The following is a 20,963-nucleotide window of genomic DNA, read 5'->3' as shown; positions in this document are numbered from 1 at the left end:
CTACGACTGTAATAGAAAAGGGAAATTGGAAAAACGCAAAGAAAACAAACAACGGCTCAGTGTTTAAGCGGACACTCAGCTGTCTTACTGTCTATTTTCATCGATGGTAAAGCTCAATATCTGTCTCTCGTTTCACTCCTCCTGTTGACTGTGCCATAATTCATTCTTTAACTTTCCATTTCATAATTTCCTTAGGTGGTGTTTTACTATTGATCCATCTGTTCTCTCACATAAACAGAGTGTCCTTCTTCTGTCATGGGGCACTCCATAAAAATCAACTCAAATCTGCACTCTAAAAAAATGCAGGCTTCCACACAATTCATTCATGTTGTCCATTCATTCATTCATTCATTTTTCATTTGAATTAGTCCCTTATTTATCAAGGGTCGCCACAGAGGAATGAACCGCCAACTATTACAGCATATTTTCGATGCAGCGAATGCCCTTTCAGCCACAACCCTGTACTGAAAAATCATTCATGTTGTCCCAACCATATACTGTAAAAGATATGGACTTAAAATCCATGACATCAGGTTTCTGAAGAGTGCAAATGAGGCTACAAGTAGGCGTGGCCAATCGTTGCCATTTTGTTCGAACATCATTGCACCCACCGGGGGTGACTATATAAGGGCAAAGAGGCAAAGCATTAGTGTTCAGTGTTCAGAGTTCAGTGGCTAATCCATAAAAATCAACTCAAATCTGCACTCTAAAAAAATGCAGGCTTCCACACAATTCATTCATGTTGTCCATTCATTCATTCATTCATTTTTCATTTGAATTAGTCCCTTATTTATCAAGGGTCGCCACAGAGGAACGAACCGCCAACTATTACAGCATATTTTCGATGCAGCGAATGCCCTTTCAGCCACAACCCTGTACTGAAAAATCATTCATGTTGTCCCAACCATTTACTGTAAAAGATATGGACTTAAAATCCATGACATCAGGTTTCTGAAGAGTGCAAATGAGGCTACAAGTAGGCGTGGCCAATCGTTGCCATTTTGTTCGAACATCAGTGCACCCACCGGGGGTGACTAAATAAGGGCAAAGAGGCAAAGCATTAGTGTTCAGTGTTCAGAGTTCAGTGGCTAATCAGCCGGAATCAGCTTAGGTGAAGTGATGGTGACCAGCGAGACCTAGCTGTCACTCTAGTGGCCACACCCCTAATTATGCAGACTTTTCATTCATTCATTTTCTTGTCGGATTAGTCCCTTTATTAATCCGGGGTCGCTACAGCGGAATGAACCGCCAACTTATCCAGCAAGTTTTTACGCAGCGGATTCCCTTCCCATCTCTGGGAAACATCCATACACACTAATACACTACGAACAATTTAGCCTACCCAATTCACCTGTACCGCATGTCTTTGGACTATGGGGAAAACCGGAGCACCCGGAGGAAACCCACGCAAAGGCAGGGAGAACATGCAAACTCCACACAGAAATGCCAACTGAGCCGAGGTTCGAACCAGCAACCCAGCGACCTTCTTGCTGTGAGGCGACAGCACTACCTACTGCGCCACTGCCTCGCCCTTATGCAGACTTAATATAACTTCATAAAAACAAAACGGATAAGTTATAAAAAAAAAATCACCCCCTCACAGTTGTCATGAAGAGTAATATTAGCTATATGCACCAAAACCATCTTTTGTACGAGGCTGTAAACATGTTTTATCAGCTGTAAAATTAGCCAATTTAGCATTGCAGTCAGAGAACATCTGGATTTCCTGGAGCCAGCCCCCAAATGCGAGTCGTTGAATTGCAGTTTCAGTTACTTCCGTATTGGCTTCATGAGGGAGAGCTTGAGGTTGCCGCTTGAATTTTGTATTCATTGTGTGGAGAGGTAAGCATGATCGAACACCCAATAAAGGGGGAGAGCATGCTCAGAGCCCGGCGGCTAATCGGCAGGCCAATCAGAAATAATAAGCAACACCTGTTTATTCTAGTGATTGGGCCGGAGAGACACCCGTCTTAAGGAGAACGGGAGGAACAGTTGGGAGAGAGAGCTGAGCGACGACCACACAGTGGGAGCTGTCAGTTAATTCACATCAAAAATAAAGAAAGATTGTTACTTACCTCAACGCCGACCCTGTCTTCTTCTTCCCACACAAAGAACCTTTGTTACACATTCATTTATTCATTTTCCTTCGGCTTAGTCCCTTTATTCATCAGGGGTCCCCACAGCGGAATGAACCACCAACTTATGCAGCATATGTTTAACACAGCGGATGCCCTTCCAGCTGCAACCCAGTACTGGGAAACACCCATACATCTCATATGCACACACACTATGCCCAATTTAGTTTATTCCATTCGTCTACAGCACATGTCTTTGGACTGTGGGGGTAACTGGATCACATGGAGAAAACCCACGCCAACACGGGAAGAACATGCAAACTCCACACAGAAATGCCAACTGACACAGTTGGGACTCAAACCAGTGACCTTGCCGTGAGGCAATTGTGCTAACCACTGATCCACCGTTGAGCCATAACGTCCATAAAGTCCTTCAGTCAAGAGCATTGAGTGATTTTACCCTTGTTTTCTATGGTTTTATTCACATTAATGTCAGTTGCAACACTCCAAGGTATGGTATTCCTGCTGAATAACACAGAGTCAGGGCGAAGCAGTGGCGCAGTAGGTAGTGCTGTCGCCTCACAGCAAGAAGGTCGCTGGTTCGAGCCTCGGCTCAGTTGGCAGTTCTGTGTGGAGTTTGCATGTTCTCCCTGCGTTCGCTGGGTTTCCCCCTGGGTGCTCCGGTTTCCCCCACAGTCCAAAGACATGCGGTACAGGTGAATTGGGTAGGCTAAATTGTCCGTAGTGTATGAGTGTGTGTGTGAATGTGTGTGTAGATGTTTCCCAGAGATAGGTTGTGGCTGGAAGGGCATCTGCTGCGTAAAAAAAAAACTTGCTGGATAAGTTGGCGGTTTATTCCGCTGTGGATCCCGGAATACTAAAGGGACTAAGCCGAAAAGAAAATGATTGGATGAACACAGACTCATCCAGGAACTTAAAATCACCTTGACGGTCAGTGACTATGTTTACATCCATTCTTACATAGACATTCATATGTATCTGCTTGTCTGTCATGCTGCTGTTTTTGACAGTCAATGAAAATCATGTAGGTTAATCTATCCTCCATTCAACCCATTTTGTTTTTGTCAGCTTTGAGTTTTTAATTATTTGACGTCATCTTGTGACTGAATAATTCATTAATGAGCACATTCGACATCAGCAATATAGCCTGCTGTCTCTTTAAGAGCAGCACAGATTCGATTTACTGTAAGTTATAAGTTTTCAATATCAACTCTTTATGTTTATTTATTACATTACAAACAAGGGTCACATTTTTACACAGTGTTGCATGTATTTGAATATTTAGGATCACACCTTAAGCTAAAAGATGACTTAAGATGTCTCTGAGGCTGAGCAGGATACAACACAAGTTGCATTTCACACTTAAAAAAAAGAAAGAATAAATCTAATATGCATTAATAAATCAAGTTTTCCATGCAGCAAAAGTCACATACAGTAACTTGATTTTACTTAAGTGAAACTGGGTTTTGCGGAGGAATGGTTGTGGAAGTTGGGTGGGTTATGGTGCAATGATCATTTTACCTTAACTATTATTATTATTATTATTATTATTATTATTATTATGTAAATCGATTAAGGAACTAATTGGAATCAAACCTTAATAACTACACAGCCCCACCGTGAACTGTTAAAACTCTCTAAAGGAAATTAGGAACAATCAGATTCATTCATTCATTCATTTTCCTTCAGCTTAGTCCCTTCATTCACCAGGGGTCGCCACAGCGGAATGAACCGTCAACTGATCCAGGATTTGTTTTACACAGCAGATGCCCTTCCAGCTGCAACCCAGTACTGGGAAACATTCATACACTCTCAATCACACACATACACTACGACCAATTTAGTTTATTCAATTCACCCACTGTATTCCGCATGTCTTTGCACTGCGGGGGAAACCGGAGCATCCGGAGGAAACCCACACAGAAATGCGAACTGACATAGCCGGGACTTGAACAAGAAACATTATTTATATAGGAAAGTTGTTTTGTAATATTACAATTAATAAACTATTTTGAGGTTTTGTGATCATTCATTTGAAAGCACCTAGCCATTTTTCTATTTAACTTTTTTCACTTTTTTGCCGACTTTATTTTGATTTTCTCCATTTCAGATGTACAAACCTGCAACCCAGATGGACAATAATCCTTAAGCATACTGTCAGAAGCACATATTGTGTATGCTTGTGATTGTAAATTAAAAATAAGTAAAAAGAAATATCTGCTTGCCATCATAAAAACAGAATCTTTTTTCTGCATTTTTATTTCAGCTCTGCATGAAAGCCAACATAATTCAAGCATGTGATGCACATTGTTTCCTACAGCGGTGATTTATGCACAGGTTTATGCTGCCTCTGTGAACTGAAAAGCTTTTGAAAACACTTTTTGTGATATACAATATGAGGTTCGTCAAATCCGATTTCACTACCACTCATTTTTGCCCACCCAAGCACAAAAAGTGCTTTTCCCCTGAACAAAGCACAAAAAACTACCATGCTTCATCTCATGGTCTAAACACCCCTGTAATCTTTTATTCTCTCTATATGAGCCCTTTTCCATTTAGTCAATGAAATGTACACATATTTATTCTATTCATAATGAGCAGGAGAAATAATGCCACATATCCAGCTTTCATGAATTTAAGGAGTAACTTTTCTTAAGCTGTGAACAATCAGTGAAGTGTTTTTAAAAACTGCGTACAAAAAGGTGACATTTATTCTCCACACTGTTCATTCATCCAATACTAAAAGGAAATGTGTTAGTAGGAACAAATTACTTTCAGTAGACCATGAACAACCCCAAAACTTCAAACAAGTCTCTCCTCAGCAATATTATGGATGTATATTGAACATTACTCTACCTTATGGAATAAAAAGAGAAAATAACCTAGAGGAACTCAAAAGAGCTTTGGCCACAGATGTGCTTATGCTAATAATGTTACATTAAAATGCCAAGGGTAACATTATTTTCATGACAGATAAATGTAAAGTGTACAGTATGGACAATATGTAATGCAAGCTTATTCATTCATTCATTCATTTTCTTTTCCGCTTAGTCCCTTTATTAATCTGGGGTCACCACAGCGGAATGAACCGCCAACTAATTTAGCATATTTTTTATGCAGCAGATGACCTTCAAGCTGCAACCCATCACTGGAAAACATCCATATGTCCCACATTAGGCTAACCGTCAGATTACCTTTTGCCAAAAGTGTCAAATCATTGCCTTAAATGGTCTCTTGACCATTAAATGGAATCTTTAGCCCCCTTTTGCCATTGTACAGGTGGGCCACTTCTGGCTAACATTCATTTTGTCTGGGCTGAAGGAAGACCACCAGTGTCACATAGCTGCCTAAAGTAGCACACATTCGTATGCTATCTGGGTTCCTTCCTTCCTATTGTTTCAAGAGTTCACACTTAGCTGATGATTGATTATAAGCAAGTTTGGCATGCTGTCCCGGGAGAGAGCCCTGAGCTCGAAGGTTCTTGAGCCCTGGGCTCCCTCCCGTTTGGAGGAAGAGAGGGGAGCCTCGAGCTCAGGTAGATCTCGACAACTCCCCTTTGATAATAGCTAAAGGCTAAGATTGAAAGCTATTAAAAGATATGCTGCATTATTATTACCTGTATTGAAATTTAGATTTTACGATTTACTTGTTGTGCATGTTTTTGGAATGTGGGAGGAAACCGGAGAACCCGGGGAAAACCCACGCAAGCACGGGAAGAACATGCAAACTACACACAGAAACGACCACCGGCCTGTTAAGGAACTAGAACCGGTGACGTTCTTGCTGTGAGGCGACAGTGCTAGTCACTGAGCCGCCGTGCTGCCCTATGGAGGGAAAGGTGAAAAGGTAGGGGTGGATTCTTCAAATCGAAGATGACTGTAGTGAAAAAACCCTGGCTCTTTATAGTGGTTAGGAATGGCCTGATTGGTGGATCAAGCATGCTAATGCAGAACCAGCTGTGTTCAATCATAATCACGTGCTCCTCTCAAAATTAGTTTATGAATAAACTTCACTCATTGTTTGTCCATGTTAGAAAATACATCAACAAACATCAACTAATGGAACCTTATTTTAAGTGTTACCAAATTCATTCATTCATTCATTCATTCATTTTCTTTTCCGCCTATTATCTCTCATAAAATGCATAACATTTCATCATCATCCACTCACTTAAAAATCTTCGCCCTCGCCACTCACACAAATTAACTCTGAAAATACTTTCCGAGGCTCATTGAGAAGTCTGTACATATGCATCTGTTGGCATTCTCTCAGTCTCTGGGAAAAGGAGTGCGGCTGCCAAGATCATCCTGAATGACATTGAACCGTCAGGCACCCTCACACCTGTAACGTCATAATCTACAAATCACCCCCCGTTCTCTGCCTTAAATCAAGGCTTTAGTTCATTGCGGCCTTGGTAATGCTAAAAAGCCAGTTTTATGGGTGCTAAAAATAGAGCCGCTAACCCTATTTATGTGCCTCTTGTCGCACTGCCCGCTGATCTGGCCACACTTTCTGCCAAGTGTTTATGTGTGCCATTATGAATGTCTATATGTAAAATACTTCATAGCCTTAGGGACGTGTGTTCGGATTTTCAGTCTCCCTTTCTAAACTTACACCACTGCAATATGATTGAAAGTAATCGAAAGCAGAGAAAATGGATGTAGAGGAGATGCACAGCTAAGAGGCACTAGGGTTTTTTTATGTCTATTTAAGAGGCTGTTTTAATATAGCACTGAGAGAATGTGAGGGACGTACCCTGTGTTTATAGCAAACACTAGCTCCAGGCAGCAGCAGGAGAATGTGTGGTAGAGAAATAGAAAGAGAGAGTGTGTGTTTTGTATATGCATTGGAGACTCAGAGACCCACTAATGAAATTGAGTCTGATGTTAGGGTTCATTGTGTCTGTGCTTGTGATTTAAGCAGGTAAATATAAATGAATAAAACAGTTATCACCATACTTATCCATTTGATTGATTACATTAAATGGATGGCTCACCTAAACTTTACATAGATCTTTTACAAAGTTTTTACATTACATTGTTTTACCTCTTTTTGATTCGTTTCAAACCCTACCCTCAGGATCTCGGTATAGGGTGCCTTCGTCAAAGACCAACAGATTTACATTTTCATTCATTTCTCATGCTATTGATTTGCTGAATTGTAATAGGTAAAGGTAGCTGCTATTTTTAGTACTATTAATATTGTGTGACATCTGACTTGTGTGTTGTGAATGGTTTAAATCTATGATGCAGAACAAATGGCACCAAAATGGGACAATAAAGCTTACAGTAACAGTAAAAATTAACATTTCTTCACCATTTATTCACACTCACCGGGTAATTACGAGTCTTCGCTGAGGCCAGCTTCCAGTCTCCACTGCTGAGACTGCAGCTCTGCACAAGACTTTTGGCCAGCGGAGAAATTAAAATGGTTGTGCCGAACTGAGTCTGGTTCTCTCAAGGTTTTTTTTTCTTCACTCTCCTACTGGTGAAGTTTTTTTTTCCCTCTCCGCTGTCGCCACTGGCTTGCATGGTTCAGGATCTGAAAAGCTACTCATCGATGAATTTGCTCTTCAGTGTTTGGACTCTTAGTAATGATTTTAAACCACACTGATCTGAGCTAAACTGAACTGAACTTAAACACTAAAAACTGAACTACCCTGATCAAGTTACTATGACCATTTATGTGAAGCTGCTTTGACACAATCTACATTGTAAAAGCGCTGTACAAATAAAGCTGAACTGAATTGAATTGAATAAAATTTTTTATTTCTTTCTTTTGCTGAACACATGGATAAAAGCAGCCACTTTGGAAGAAGACTATGAGAAATCCATAAAAAGTCAATGGCTGTTTTTTCCATTTTTCAGTATATCTTTCTGTTGTGTTTAACAGATAAAAGAAACTCAAACCACTTTTGTATTACAAGTTCTTATGTCTCTTATGCACTAAATGGTAAACATTTCAAGCACAAAAGGCTGTATATATATGGTAAAGTCAGGTTCAAAAGTCTTAAACCCTGCATTTCTGAATTCATTCTTTCATTGATTGATCACTTATTAACTTAGAAAATAGATAGAAAACGTAGAAAAGATAAGACAAATAGGTTTTCACAAATTCATCCCAACAGACACACAATGTCATAAGACATTAAAATAAGTTAGATTTAGGTCACCAGCGTCTCAGGACAATGTTATTTTGACGTCCAATAACGACGTGAAATGACGTTGATATTCATTTTAGGTTGTGTTAGAAAGTGACCAAAATACAACATTGAGCCAACATCTTAAACCAACGTCATAATGATGTCAAATACTGACATTTGTTCGTCAGGTATGGCAACCTAAATACAACGTCTAATAAACGTCATAGTGGTAACGTCAACACAACATCAAGCTGTAACAATCATTAGATGTAAAATGCCAGACGTTGGGTTCTGACATTAACCCGATTTCCAAACAAAATGCAACATCCCACGATAATGGGGTACAACATCAACTTGATGTCATGGTGATGTCCTTAGTCCAAAATCTCAAATCTGAGAGGTGCATGAATAAACATCGTTTCTGCCTGCAGTGTCTTGCCTTAAGCCTTTTGGCACTGAATGATCGAAAAATTTTGTACATTATCTCCACAAATCTGGACTTTAGTTTTATATCTTCTGCTTCTGTGTATGTGTGTACAATTTGTATTGGAAGTCCCCATAAATACAGCTGGACAAGTGAATGTGTGTGAGTTATGTGTGTGTCTGAATGCGTGTCTTTGTACCTTGTATTCCTTACATCGTGGGGGACAATTAGGGCGATACAATATAGTATAAAAATGATTACGTCTAAGAGAAGTCCCCATAAAGATAGCTGTACATGTGTATATCTTTGAACCTTGTATTTCTTTACAATGTGGGGACCAAATAGGGGAACGCAATATACAGTTTTTGCAGTTTGAAATCACTATCTCTATGGGAAGTCCCCATAAAGATAGCTGTACAAGTGTTTGTGTGAGTGTTTACGTGTGTGTTTGCGCATTTCTGTGCCTCTCTGCAGTGTGTTAGACTCCCTGGGCTCATATTTAGTTACAGTTGATCACTCCGGACCAGAGACGTGAAAAAGAAAAGCATAGCGAGAGGAAAGAGAGTGAGTGAAATGAGGTGAGAGTGTATTTTCTGTCAGTAACCTGTTATCTCACGTCTCTCCCAGCTGTTACGTCTGCCAGATTGAGTGGGTGAGCGATGAGACTGGAAGCCTCCACACCCCTAAAGCACAACACAAATCGTGACTGGATTCACTGACACTACTCGTCTCACCGTGACGCAAAACACAGAAACACAGCCAAATCCTTCTACCCATCAGAGACCCACAGATGAGGAGGCAAGTGTGTTTGGGCTAACATTCTCAAGGCGGAAAAGAGTGCTGTCTCTATATTTAGGTAAAACTACTTCCTCCAATCCCAGAAACAACTACTGTTGAACAACCCATGCACAGCTCCTAATTCTTGAATTTACATAAATACATACACAAATTCACTGGCCACTTTATTAGGTACACCTGTCCAACTGATCGTTTACACAAATTTCTAATCAGTCAATCACATGGCAGTAACTTAATGCATTTAGGCATGAATTCAAATCGTGTCATGGTTGTTGGTGCCAGACAGGCTGGTCTGATAATTACAGAAACTGCTGATCTATTGGGATTTTCACGCACAACCATCTCTTGGGTTTACAGATAATTTTTCCAAAAAAAAAGAGAAAATATCCAGTGAGTGGCAGTCATGTGGGCGCAAATGCTTTGTTGATGCCAGAGGCCAGAGGAGAATGTCCAGCGTATTCAAGTTAGTTCATTAATTGATTAGCTAGGCAACAGTAACTCAAATAACCACTTGTTACAACTAAAGCACGCAGAAGAGCATCTTTGAACGCACAATACATTGAAACTTGAGGCGGATGGGCTACAGCAGCAAAAGATCACACCGGGTGCCACTGCTGTCAGCTAAGAACAGGAAACTGAGGCTACAATTCACACAGGCTCACCAAAATTGTACAATAGAAGATTGGAAAAACATTGCTAGGTCTGATGAGTCTCGATTTTTGCTGTGACATTTGGATGGTAGGGATGATTGTATTAACAGCTCAGACTGGTGGTGGTGGTGGTGAAATGGTGTGGGGGATGTTTTCTTGGCACACTTTGAGCTCATTAGTACCAATTGAGCATCGTGTCAAGGCCACAGCCTACATGAGTATTGTTGCTGACCATGTCCATCCCTTTATGACCACAGCGTACCCATCTTCTGATAGCTACTTCCAGCAGGACAACACGCCATGTCATAAAGCACGAATCATCTCAGACTGGTTTCTTGAACATGGCAATATATTCACTGTCCTCAAATGGCCTCTACATTCACCAGAACTCAATCCAATAGAGCACGTTTGGGATGTGTTGGAACGAGAGATTCGCATCATAGATGTGCAGCCGACAAATCTGCTGCAACTGCGTGATGATATTATGTCAATATGGACTAAAATCTGAGGAATATTTACAGTACCTTGTTGAATCTACGTCACAGGAGATTAAGGCAGTTCTGAAGGCAAAAGGGTGTCCAACCCGGTACAAGTAAGGTTTGCCAAATAAAGTGGCCGATGAGTGTATATTTGTATAGATAGTATTGACTTAGAAATATTGTAAATAATTATTAGATAAATGCTTATTTTTTATTTATTTATTACATTAAAATTATCTATAAATTATTAAAAAATATATAAATAAATAAATGATATCCAATAACATATTTAGATTTATAATGATCATTATTATGTTTTAGTTTATCCACACTAATGATAATTGTATTTTTATTGTAATTTAAACACTAAATAAAATTATGTATGTTTTATTTTAATATATGTTTTATATAATTATTTTATATAATTATATTATTATATAATATGTTTTATATAATTTCTGTATACCATTACAGAACAGTGAATGTGTATCTTTACCAGTTCCCGAAATGCCGATTTCGGGAAAGCATGTAACATCATTATCATGACATCATCTGCCACATGACATCAGGGTGAAACTTATGATATTTGCTATGTGGATTTGTGCTGTCGGTGCCACAGAAATACATCATCCTGACAGGCTCCAATTATAAGCTAAAATCAGCAGAGGAACTGACGGAAGCTGGCAAGTTTGTGAGAAGCACATTGCCGCTAATCACAACACAAGAACATAAACAGCCCTGGCTATTGTTACAACTGAAACCTCTTTCTGCATGACTTGTGCCTTATGCTTCCATCTTGGGAATCTGTTTCCCCAAGAGCTTGTGATTTTCACAATATCTGAGTGCTGTCAGCCACACACACACACACAGGCTCCAAATGAACAGGGGTCATCATTGTGTCCATCACTCACACACACACACACACCTGACCCAGCCCTTATTCTTAGAGATATGATCAGAGATGGATATTTTGAGTGACAACCTGCTCCTTTAAAGCTTTAGAGAGGGCATGAGAAAAAAAAGAATAGAATAGATTTACCCTTAAAAACACCAGATTTTACAAAATAAACAAAAAATCAGGGGAAAAAAAATAAAAATAAATAAATGAATAAATATTAAAAGTGCAACTATCAGATTGTTAAGTCTGACATCATGCGTCACAGTTTCTGGGTCCAGTTGCTCTATCAGATGCCAAAAGCTAACAACAAATAATACTCAACTACACGGAAAAAAAAAAATTATACTTCGAACCAACTTAAAAAAATGACTGTAATTTGTTACAGCTAAAATGTTGAATCTATGCCATGAAGAATTAACCTCTTCAGGCCCAAGGGGTTTTTTACATGCATTTTTTTTTTTATTTCTCTTTGCTATTTGGGCTCATTGGAACCTAATTAGAATAAAAATCTAAGTATCATCTTTTGATATGATGTACTTTTACAGAAAAATGATGTCCATATATGTGGACTTGTAGTCCGAGTTTACATAAAACACTTTTTCCTGACTGTTTTGTAATGCATATTTAACATAGAACATTTTTTGAACATTTTTTGACTATTAGAGAGTAAAAACTATTTTATTCCCATTTTGGACAGTTAAAAATAAAGTTGGGGACATTTCAGATGCTGCAAAACAGTTGCAGTATTACACAGTGTGTCTGTAACAAAATATAAAACATTCAAAGTATTTTAAATAATAACTTAAGAGCTAAAATGTGCTGTCCACGTATGTGGCCTCTAAGCCATAGGAAGTTAAGGCAGTTCTGAAGGCAAAAGGGGTCCAACCTGCTACTAGTAAAGTGTACTTAATAAAGTGACCGGTGAGTGTATATATATATATATATATATATATATAGATAGTATTTACCTATAAATAATGTAAACAATTGTTTTATAAATCCTTATATAAATCCAAATGCTCTGTCAGATGCCAAAAGCTAATAACAAATGGTACTAATCTACACTGAAAAAAATCACACTTTTAACAAACTTTAAAAAAATGGCTGTAATTCAGAACAGCTTAAATGTTAAATTTACCTTTAGCCCCTGATTGTGAGCAAAAAATCACTTTTGGCATCTAAAAGATTAGATAAAACCATAAATTGTAACATTTGAAAATACATAGTTAAACTACTGTAATTATGTTGCAAAAGACTCAAATATGTGCCTCCTAATTCATTATGAAAACATCAATGCTCCACAACTGGTGGGTGTATTTCAGTCACTTCCGTCTAAATGCAGATCACTCTTGACATTCATGTGAAACATGTTATACTGTTGATATTTCATTGGACTGGCAATGACATTAAACTGCTTGTGCAAAATTGCAGCAAACTTAAATGTCATCAAATGACTAAACCTGCATGTGAGTGGTGCTCAAACAAACAAAGTGATCAAACCCAAGACATAATTGCTATTAAATACTCACTCCCATTGTTTTCGTCGGGCCTGTGGAGTGCTTTGCAATTTATGGGATTGGTGGGCTTTGATGACATCACGATGATCCACTAGGCCTCCTCTCCTTCTAACTGGAGGGACCAGAGAGTCATTGGGCATCAGAGAGTAAAGCGTCCCGTCTGTCACTAAGGTCTCCCCGCCATTGGTTTTGCTGTAGTCGAAGGAGTCGACCTGGCATGCTTCATCACTCATGTCATACACAGTGTGATAGTAGCTGGGGTTTGCACAAACACTGCTCCCGCTGGTAGGAGGGTGACAGCGCAATCTGTGGCCCTTCCTCAGAGGCGGCGCTCTCTCCATGATGACTGAGCCGTCTGCATACATTGGAGATAGCATGGCTCTATGGGAAAAGAAAGAAAATAAAGTGAATTATTTGTGAGCAATTCCATGCAAATGTCCATTTTGCCATGAAAAAAAAGGTTTCATCAAAACAGCGAAGCCCTGTCTAGGTTTTTTGGTCAGGCTTGTATTTTGCAGTACTCTAAAAATAGTGAGCCAACCTTTCGATCCTTTTGATTAGCATTGTTTCTTTTGGGTTGTGCATTTTAATTCACAGAATTTTTGTTGTATATGTTGTATACTGTAAACTTGCAGACGTTTTTGGTCACATCCAAATTGCATTTTGTTTGTTTTCCTCAACTAAACTATTAAAAATGTTTACAGACTGATATTCCTTTGATCCCATAACTCTGTGGTTTGTTGTTTTGTCTTTATTATGTACGTACGCCTTACTAGTACTGGGTTGGACCCACTTTTGCCTTCAGAACTGCATTAATCCTTCGTGGTACAGATTCAACAAGATACTGGAAATATTCCTCAGAGATATTGACATGATAGCATCACGCAGTTGCTGCATATTTGGCGGCTGCACATCTAAATCTTCCGCTCCACCCCATTCCAAAGATGCTCTATTGGATTAAGCTCTGATGACTGTGGAGGCCATTTGATTAGAGTGAACTCATTGTCACATTCAAGAAATCAGTCTCATACACGCTTTATGACAGGGTGCTTTATTCTGCTGGAAGTAGCCATCAGAAAATGGGTACACTGTGGTCATAAAGGGATGGATATGGTCAGCAACAATACTCAGGTAGGCTGTGGCATTGACTTAATGCTCAATTAGTACTAATAGGCCCAAAGTGTGCCAAAAAATATCCCCCACAACATTACACCACCAACAACAGCCTAAATCGTTCAGACAAGGCAGGAAGGATTCATGATTACATGTTGTTGACACCAAATTCTGACCCTACCATCCCAGCAGAATTATCTAATATCACAGCAGAAATCGAGACTCATCAGACCAGGCAACAATTTTCCAATCTTATATTGTCCAATTTTGGTGAGCCTGTGTGAAATGTAGCCTCAGTTTTCTGTTCTTAGCTGACAGGAGTGACACCCGGTGTGGTCTTCTGCTGCTGTAGCCCATCTGCCTCAAGGTGTTGTGCGTTCAGAGATGCTCTTCTGCATACCTTGGTTGTAACGAGTGATTATTTGAGTTACTGTTGCTTTTCTACCAGCTCCAACCAGTCTGGCCATTCTCCTCTGGCCTCTGGCATCAACAAGACATTTGCACACACAGAACTGCTGCTCACTGGATATTTTTTCTTTTTCAGACCATTCTCTGCAAACCCTAGAGATGGTTGTGTGTGAAAATCCCAGTAAATCAGAAGTTCTGACTTACTCAGATCAGCCTGTCTAGCACCAGCAACCATGCCACGTTCAAAGTCACTTAAATTCCCTTTCTTCCCCATTCTGAGGCTCGGTTTGAACTGCAGCAGATCGTCTTGACCATGTCTACATGCCTATATGAATTGAGTTGCTGGCATGTGATTAGAAATTGTCGTTAGCGAGCAGTTGGACAGATGTACCTAATAAAGTGGCCAGTGAGTGTAAACTTTATATTTTGTTTTAATTGCAAATGTCACATCCATAATGCTGGAATTGCTCATATGCAGCAGTCAACATTTGAAGTGGATTCAAACCTTACATTAAAGTTGTCATAACACTGTTAAGCAACACCTATTTTTGTCTTGGGACAATTTAAAAAAAACCTTTTTGATCCACTTCAAATGTTGACTACTGTATACTGTATTTATTTTTATATTGTAAAATATCATTTGATTATATCCTGTATATTTTTATTTCCTGATTTATTATCATTATTAAATCTAATTTTTCTTATTTATTTTATTAATTACTTACACATGTAGACAAACATTAAATACAAATGTTTTATCTGATTAATTATAGCTGTTATTATTTGTTTAATAAATGGAATATATTTCCTTTGTAAAGGTTTTCAAAATGCAGCAAATAAACGAATTACCAAAATTTCTAATAATTTAGCAATTGGACCAGGAGAATTTCTTATCCATATATAATTTATGTTATAATTCTTCTCGTTTATTTATTGCTAATCTTATGGCAGTGCTCATTATTACTTTTAATAAATATATACATAAAAACACACATGAAACATAAAATATGGCATTCTTTTAGGGTGAATTATTTAACCCCAAATGTAAATGAGCATAAACTATACCATATGCCTGATTAATTTTTGCATTACATTATTTATTTGCTACATTGATGATACAGTATAATGGTAATGAAGAAAAGAATGAAGGTAAATGGGGAAAATACATGACAAGCTATCAAAGGAGAAATGAAAGCAGTGTGAAGGAAAAAAGGAACCAAGGGAGGTTTAATTAAAAAATGGCTGCATGGTTGTTTGGAGAAAATTGCAATAGAACGACCGACGTCAGGTGAAAATAAATGATGCTCTCCTCTGGTACTACGATATGTGCTGACGGTGTTTGAAGAATGTGTGCGCTGTGACATGAGAGAAAGGCTAAACTAATTTAAAGTGACACATACGCACTCAACACTTTCAAAAACACAGGTGCACAAGACGAAATGCAGCAGGGCTACGGTCAAGACTTTGGAGCCACCACGGTCGATAACACTTTTACACTTCTGTACCCAAAAGTAAAGCAATGAGAAGGTGGCAAATGCTGCTGTGACCTTCCCCAAAGAGCATATACGGCGGAGTAGACAAAAAGAAAGACACAAATGGAGAAAAGCCCAGGAACAGATAAGCACAGAGGCCGAACTGTGAATGGACTGCATTCACACAACAGTCTTATTGTGGCTGTGCTCTATGTGACAGCGGGTTTTATTTGTCAGGCTTTGATTATAGGAGGGACACAGCTTGTCTCAATGATCAGACACTAAAGATGGAACTAACTAAATCTGTCTCTTTATTTTTGGCCAAAGCCATCGCATTACACATCCCAGTTCCAACAGGGAGGTGAAGGAGATCCATCTTTAAAGGGATAGTTTGCCCAGCCAAAAATAGAAAATTCGTTTTTAATTTAGTGACCCTCATGCTATGCAAGATGATGATTACTTTATTTATTGAGTAGAACATTAAAGAGGTTTTTTTTTTGCATTTTTGACTCAAAGTTAGGGAAAGTTAGTCATTTTCAGAGTAAAGAAAACATACAGTGCTTCCGGAAAGTATTGATACACCTCACTTTTTTCACATTTTTTTATGTTACAGCGTTATTTATTTCCTTAAATTATTTCCTCTTTGCAGTACCTCTCAAGCTCTATCAGGTTGGATGGGAAGCGACGGTGTACAGCCATTTTCAGATCTCTCCAGAGATGGTTAATAGGATTTCGTTCTGGGCTCTGGCTGGGACACTCAAGAGCATTCACTGAGTTGTTCTGAAGCCACTCCATTTATACGTTGGCGGTGTGCTTTGGGTCATTGTCCTGTTGGAAGATGAACCGTCGCCCCAGTCTGAGGTCAAGAGCACTCTGAAGCAGGTTTTCAGTCAGGATGTCTCTGTACATTGCTGCATTCATCTTTCCCTCTATCCTGACAAGTCTTTCAGTTCCTGCTGCTGAAGAACATCCCCACAGCATGATGCTGCCACCACTATGCTTTACTGTAAGGATGGTATTAACCTGGGAATGCGTGGTGCCTGGTTTTCTCCGAACGTAACGCCTGGCATTCACTCCAAAGAGTTGAATTTTAGTCTCATCAGACCAGAGAATTTTGTTTCTTATGGTCTGAGAGTCCTTCAGATGCCTTCTGGCAAATTCCAGGTGGGGAGTGGCTTCTGTCTGGCCACTCTACTATACAGGCCTGATTGGTGCATTGCTGCACAGATGGTTGTCCCTTTTTAAGCTTCTCTTCTTTCCACAGAAGAACGCTGTAGCTCAGACAGAGTGACCATCGGGTTATTGATTACCTCCCTGACTAAGGCTCTTCTGCCCTGATCACTCAGCTTAGATGACCGGCCAGCTCTAGGAAGAGCCCTGGGGATTCCAAACATCTTCCACTTACAGATGATGGAGGCCACTGTGCAAACTGAAACTGGAGCAGCAGAAATTTTTCTGTAACCTTCCCCAGCTTTGTGCCTCTTGACATTCCTGTCTCGGAAGTCTACAGCCAGTTCCATTGTCTTCATGCTTGGTTTGTGCTTTGACATGCACTATCAACCCTGGGTTTTTATATAGACAGGTGTATGCCTTTTCAAATCATGTCCAGTCAACTGAATTTGCCACAGGTGAACTCCAATTAAGCTGCTGAAACATCTCAAGAATGATCAGAGGAAACAGAATGTACCTGAGCTCAATTTAAAGCTTCACGGCAAAGACTGTGAATACTTATATACATGTGATTTTTCAGCTTTTTAAAAAATTTGCAACAATTTCAAAAAATCTTTCTTCTCATTGTCATTATGGGGTAATGTGTGTGGAATTTTGAAAAAAATAATTTAATTTAATAAATTTTGGAACAGAGCTGTACAAAACAAATGTGGAAAAGTGAAGCGTTATGAATACTTTCCGGATGCACTGTAATTACCTTTAATTCACAGTTTTAAAGTGCTGTTTTATCTCTCGTTTAATGTTTAAAAAATGCCACCAAGCAATTTTGTGTTTAATTGACTTCTAAACATAGATCTCTTGCTTAAAACAAGGCTACATTTGGGCTGTCTGTGAAAATTTTATGGGTGTCTGAAAATAGGCCAACATTTCATTTATTTATTTTTGACTTTTAAAGTGCTGCCAGAAGCCATTAGTCAAGTTTCCATTCTAACGTGAAGCAATGTGAATTGGGTGCATTTCCATTACGTTGTTAGAGCAGCTGACTGCAGTATTGGTAACCTAGTAACCAACAACAGTAAACAAAGCAAGCATAATAGACAAGGCTGATTAGTGATAAAGTCTAGATAGGATACACGGCCGACTGGAAGTGCGATATGCACATCAATATAGCAGTATTTTTTATGACACTGTATAACAATAATTAATATTTTTATAGTACTGTGACAGTTGGGTTTATGGCTGGGGTAGGGGTAGACATTAATAAAATACATTTAATGGGAAACTTAATAAATAATATAAAGCATTTTTTTAACTTCCAGCCGCAACCATATCTGATCTAGCAACAACTCTGATTAGTGGGTTTAGTTTTTGATATGTCAGAGTTTATTCAGCAAATGCATTTCCATCGCTAACTATTCGCATTAGCCCTTTTTCGCAAATGTCCAAAACCATCTAAAGCGAGTGTAAAAACTTTTATTTGTTATTTGGCGTTTTTATCACTCATTTTCTCATGTAATGCTTTAAAATGTACATAGGATTAGGGCTGCACAATATATTGTTTCAGCATTGATATCGCAACGTGAGTTCGCAATAGTCACATTGCAGCATATGCAATTTTGAGCTGGGATTTTAGTTGATCAGCACAACAGTTGAAAACACATGAGATTTGTGGAGTCATTGCAAAGTATAACCATAACAGTGAAACTTTTATCATTTGCATGTGTTTTAAAGGCATTTCAAGAGAGTTTAAAGGATTCAGGCACAAAAACGTACATTTGTAACTTAGTGAACAACAATTTTACTGAATTAATACAAAGAAGACTAACTAGTGTTATTTTACATTGTATTATTCAATTTATGCACCTGAATACTGTTTGACAGTTTTACAGTTAGAGTTTGACTCCATGGAAACCATAAATCACTGTTTTATTCACTTTTTTGTTGTTCTATAATAATAATAATATTTATGCTTTTAAGCAAACATATTAATATTTGCTTGCAATTTGTTTATTATTTTTTATAAATGATTCACACCCTTACAAAATCACCCCAATCAATCTAAGTTAATCATTTCTTCCCAAATTAAGCTATTTAAGATATCTGCTGAAATTGTATTCATGTTGCAATATATATTGCAGAAAAACTAAATTTTGCAATGTCGTTTTTTTCCAATATTGTGCAGCCCTGCATAGGATGATAAAAACCCTGCTATTTTTGCATTACTACTACACTTACCAGACACTTTATTAGGTACACCTTACTAGTACCGGGTTGGACCCCCTTTTTCCTTCAGAACTGCCTTAATCCTTCATGGCATATAGATTCAACAAGGTACTGGAAATATTCCCTAGAGATTTTGGCCCATATTGACATGATAGCATCACGTAGTTGCTGCAGATTTGTCGGCTGCACATTCATGATGTGAATCTCCCATTCCACCACATCCCAAAGGTGCTCTATTGGATTGAGTTCTGGTGACTGTGGACGCCATTTGAGAACAGTGAACTCATTGTCATGTTCAAGCAACCAGTCTGAGAGGATTAGCACTTTATGACATGCACGTTATCCTGCTGAAGTAGCCATCAGAGAACTGTGGTCATAAAGGGATGGACATGATCAGCAACAATACTCAGATAGGCTGTGGCATTGACACAATGCTCAGTTGGAACTATGGGCGCAAAGTGTGCCAAGAAAATATCATTACACCACCACCACCAACCTGAACTGTTGAAACAGGCAGGGTAGATCCATGCTTTCATGTAGCTGACGTCAAATTCTGACCCTACCATACGAATGTCACAGCAGAAATCAAGACTCATCAGGCAATGTTTTTCCAATCTTCTGTTGTTAAATTTTGGTGAGCCTGAGCAAATTGTAGCCTCAGTTTCCTGTTCTTAGCTGACAGGAGTGACCCCCAGTGTGGTCTTCTGCTGCTGAAGCCAATCCGCCTCAAGGTTAAAATGCATTTGCTGATAAGAAATTTGTTACCAAACAGTTGGACCGGTGTACCTAATAAAGTGGCCCATAAGTGTATAATGTTCTACTAGAGATAAAAGTCGTCACCTTCTTGGATAGGTTGAGGGTGATTGAATTTACAGCAAATTTTTATTTTCGTGTGAACTAATTATTTTTAAGCCTTCACACACTTTTATGCCCCTTCCTTGGAGCCTGACAGCATTGTGACGTTCATGCTTTTGCATTTTTCATTCAGGTTTCCTTATTTAAAGAGTTTGATGCATTGGCTGCTTCCTGGACGAGACAAAAGAATCCCTCTTTGCTTTGTTTTCTAAAGCGACAACACCATAAATCTCTCCGTAATGAGAAGGTAAGGCATAAGCACAGGCACAAAAGGTAGTAAGACCCAATTCTGGATGATTTCATTTTCATCATTGTGTGTTCCAGCAAGTGGCCATTTGTGTGGGTTGGATCTCCTTTGCACCAACCCACAGACAGCCTCACTATTGTGTGGGTGTGTATGAGCACACGCAATTTGGGTGACATTTGCAAAGTTCTCCAAAACCACACAAACTTACCCGTAAAAATAATGGGCATCAACAAAATGTCAAATGTCAAACTCAAGGGTGGCTTTCTGGATTGATCTCAATGCCTCTCTGCAGTGTGGCATTTTCATATGGCTGCATATTAAAAAAATACATTTAGTGAACTGTAATCAGAAACTGCTGGTGAAATTCAGAGTCTCAGCTAGTTCGTCTGCTGACAAGTGTAATGTTACATAGAAGTGAGAGGAAAACGTTTGAACAAACAATAAAATGATTTGCTGCATTTAGTACCCTTC

The 20,963-nt window shown here is 38.9% G+C and overlaps 1 protein-coding gene across 3 annotated transcripts in view; it reads right to left on the bottom strand.

Annotated features, from left to right (window-relative positions):
* cacna1ab (calcium voltage-gated channel subunit alpha1 Ab) overlaps window positions 1–20,963 on the bottom strand; it is a 278,990-nt gene that overhangs the window by 256,750 nt on the left and 1,277 nt on the right. For all 3 annotated transcript variants that reach the window (XR_015502049.1, XM_087272738.1, XM_087272744.1), the window contains exon 2: window positions 13,017–13,385. Coding sequence is in view for 2 of the 3 variants with exons in the window: in XM_087272738.1 (XP_087128864.1) it covers window positions 13,017–13,381 (365 nt within the window). In the remaining variant the exon portion in view is untranslated. The remainder of the gene's footprint in view (window positions 1–13,016; window positions 13,386–20,963) is intronic.

The sequence above is a fragment of the Danio rerio genome, chromosome 11 (assembly GCF_052040795.2).
Source record: "Danio rerio strain M-AB ecotype USA chromosome 11, GRCz13ab, whole genome shotgun sequence".
Taxonomy (NCBI): domain Eukaryota; kingdom Metazoa; phylum Chordata; class Actinopteri; order Cypriniformes; family Danionidae; genus Danio; species Danio rerio.
The sequence above is the reverse complement of the archived record's forward strand: the minus strand, read 5'-3'. Positions and strand labels throughout refer to the sequence as shown.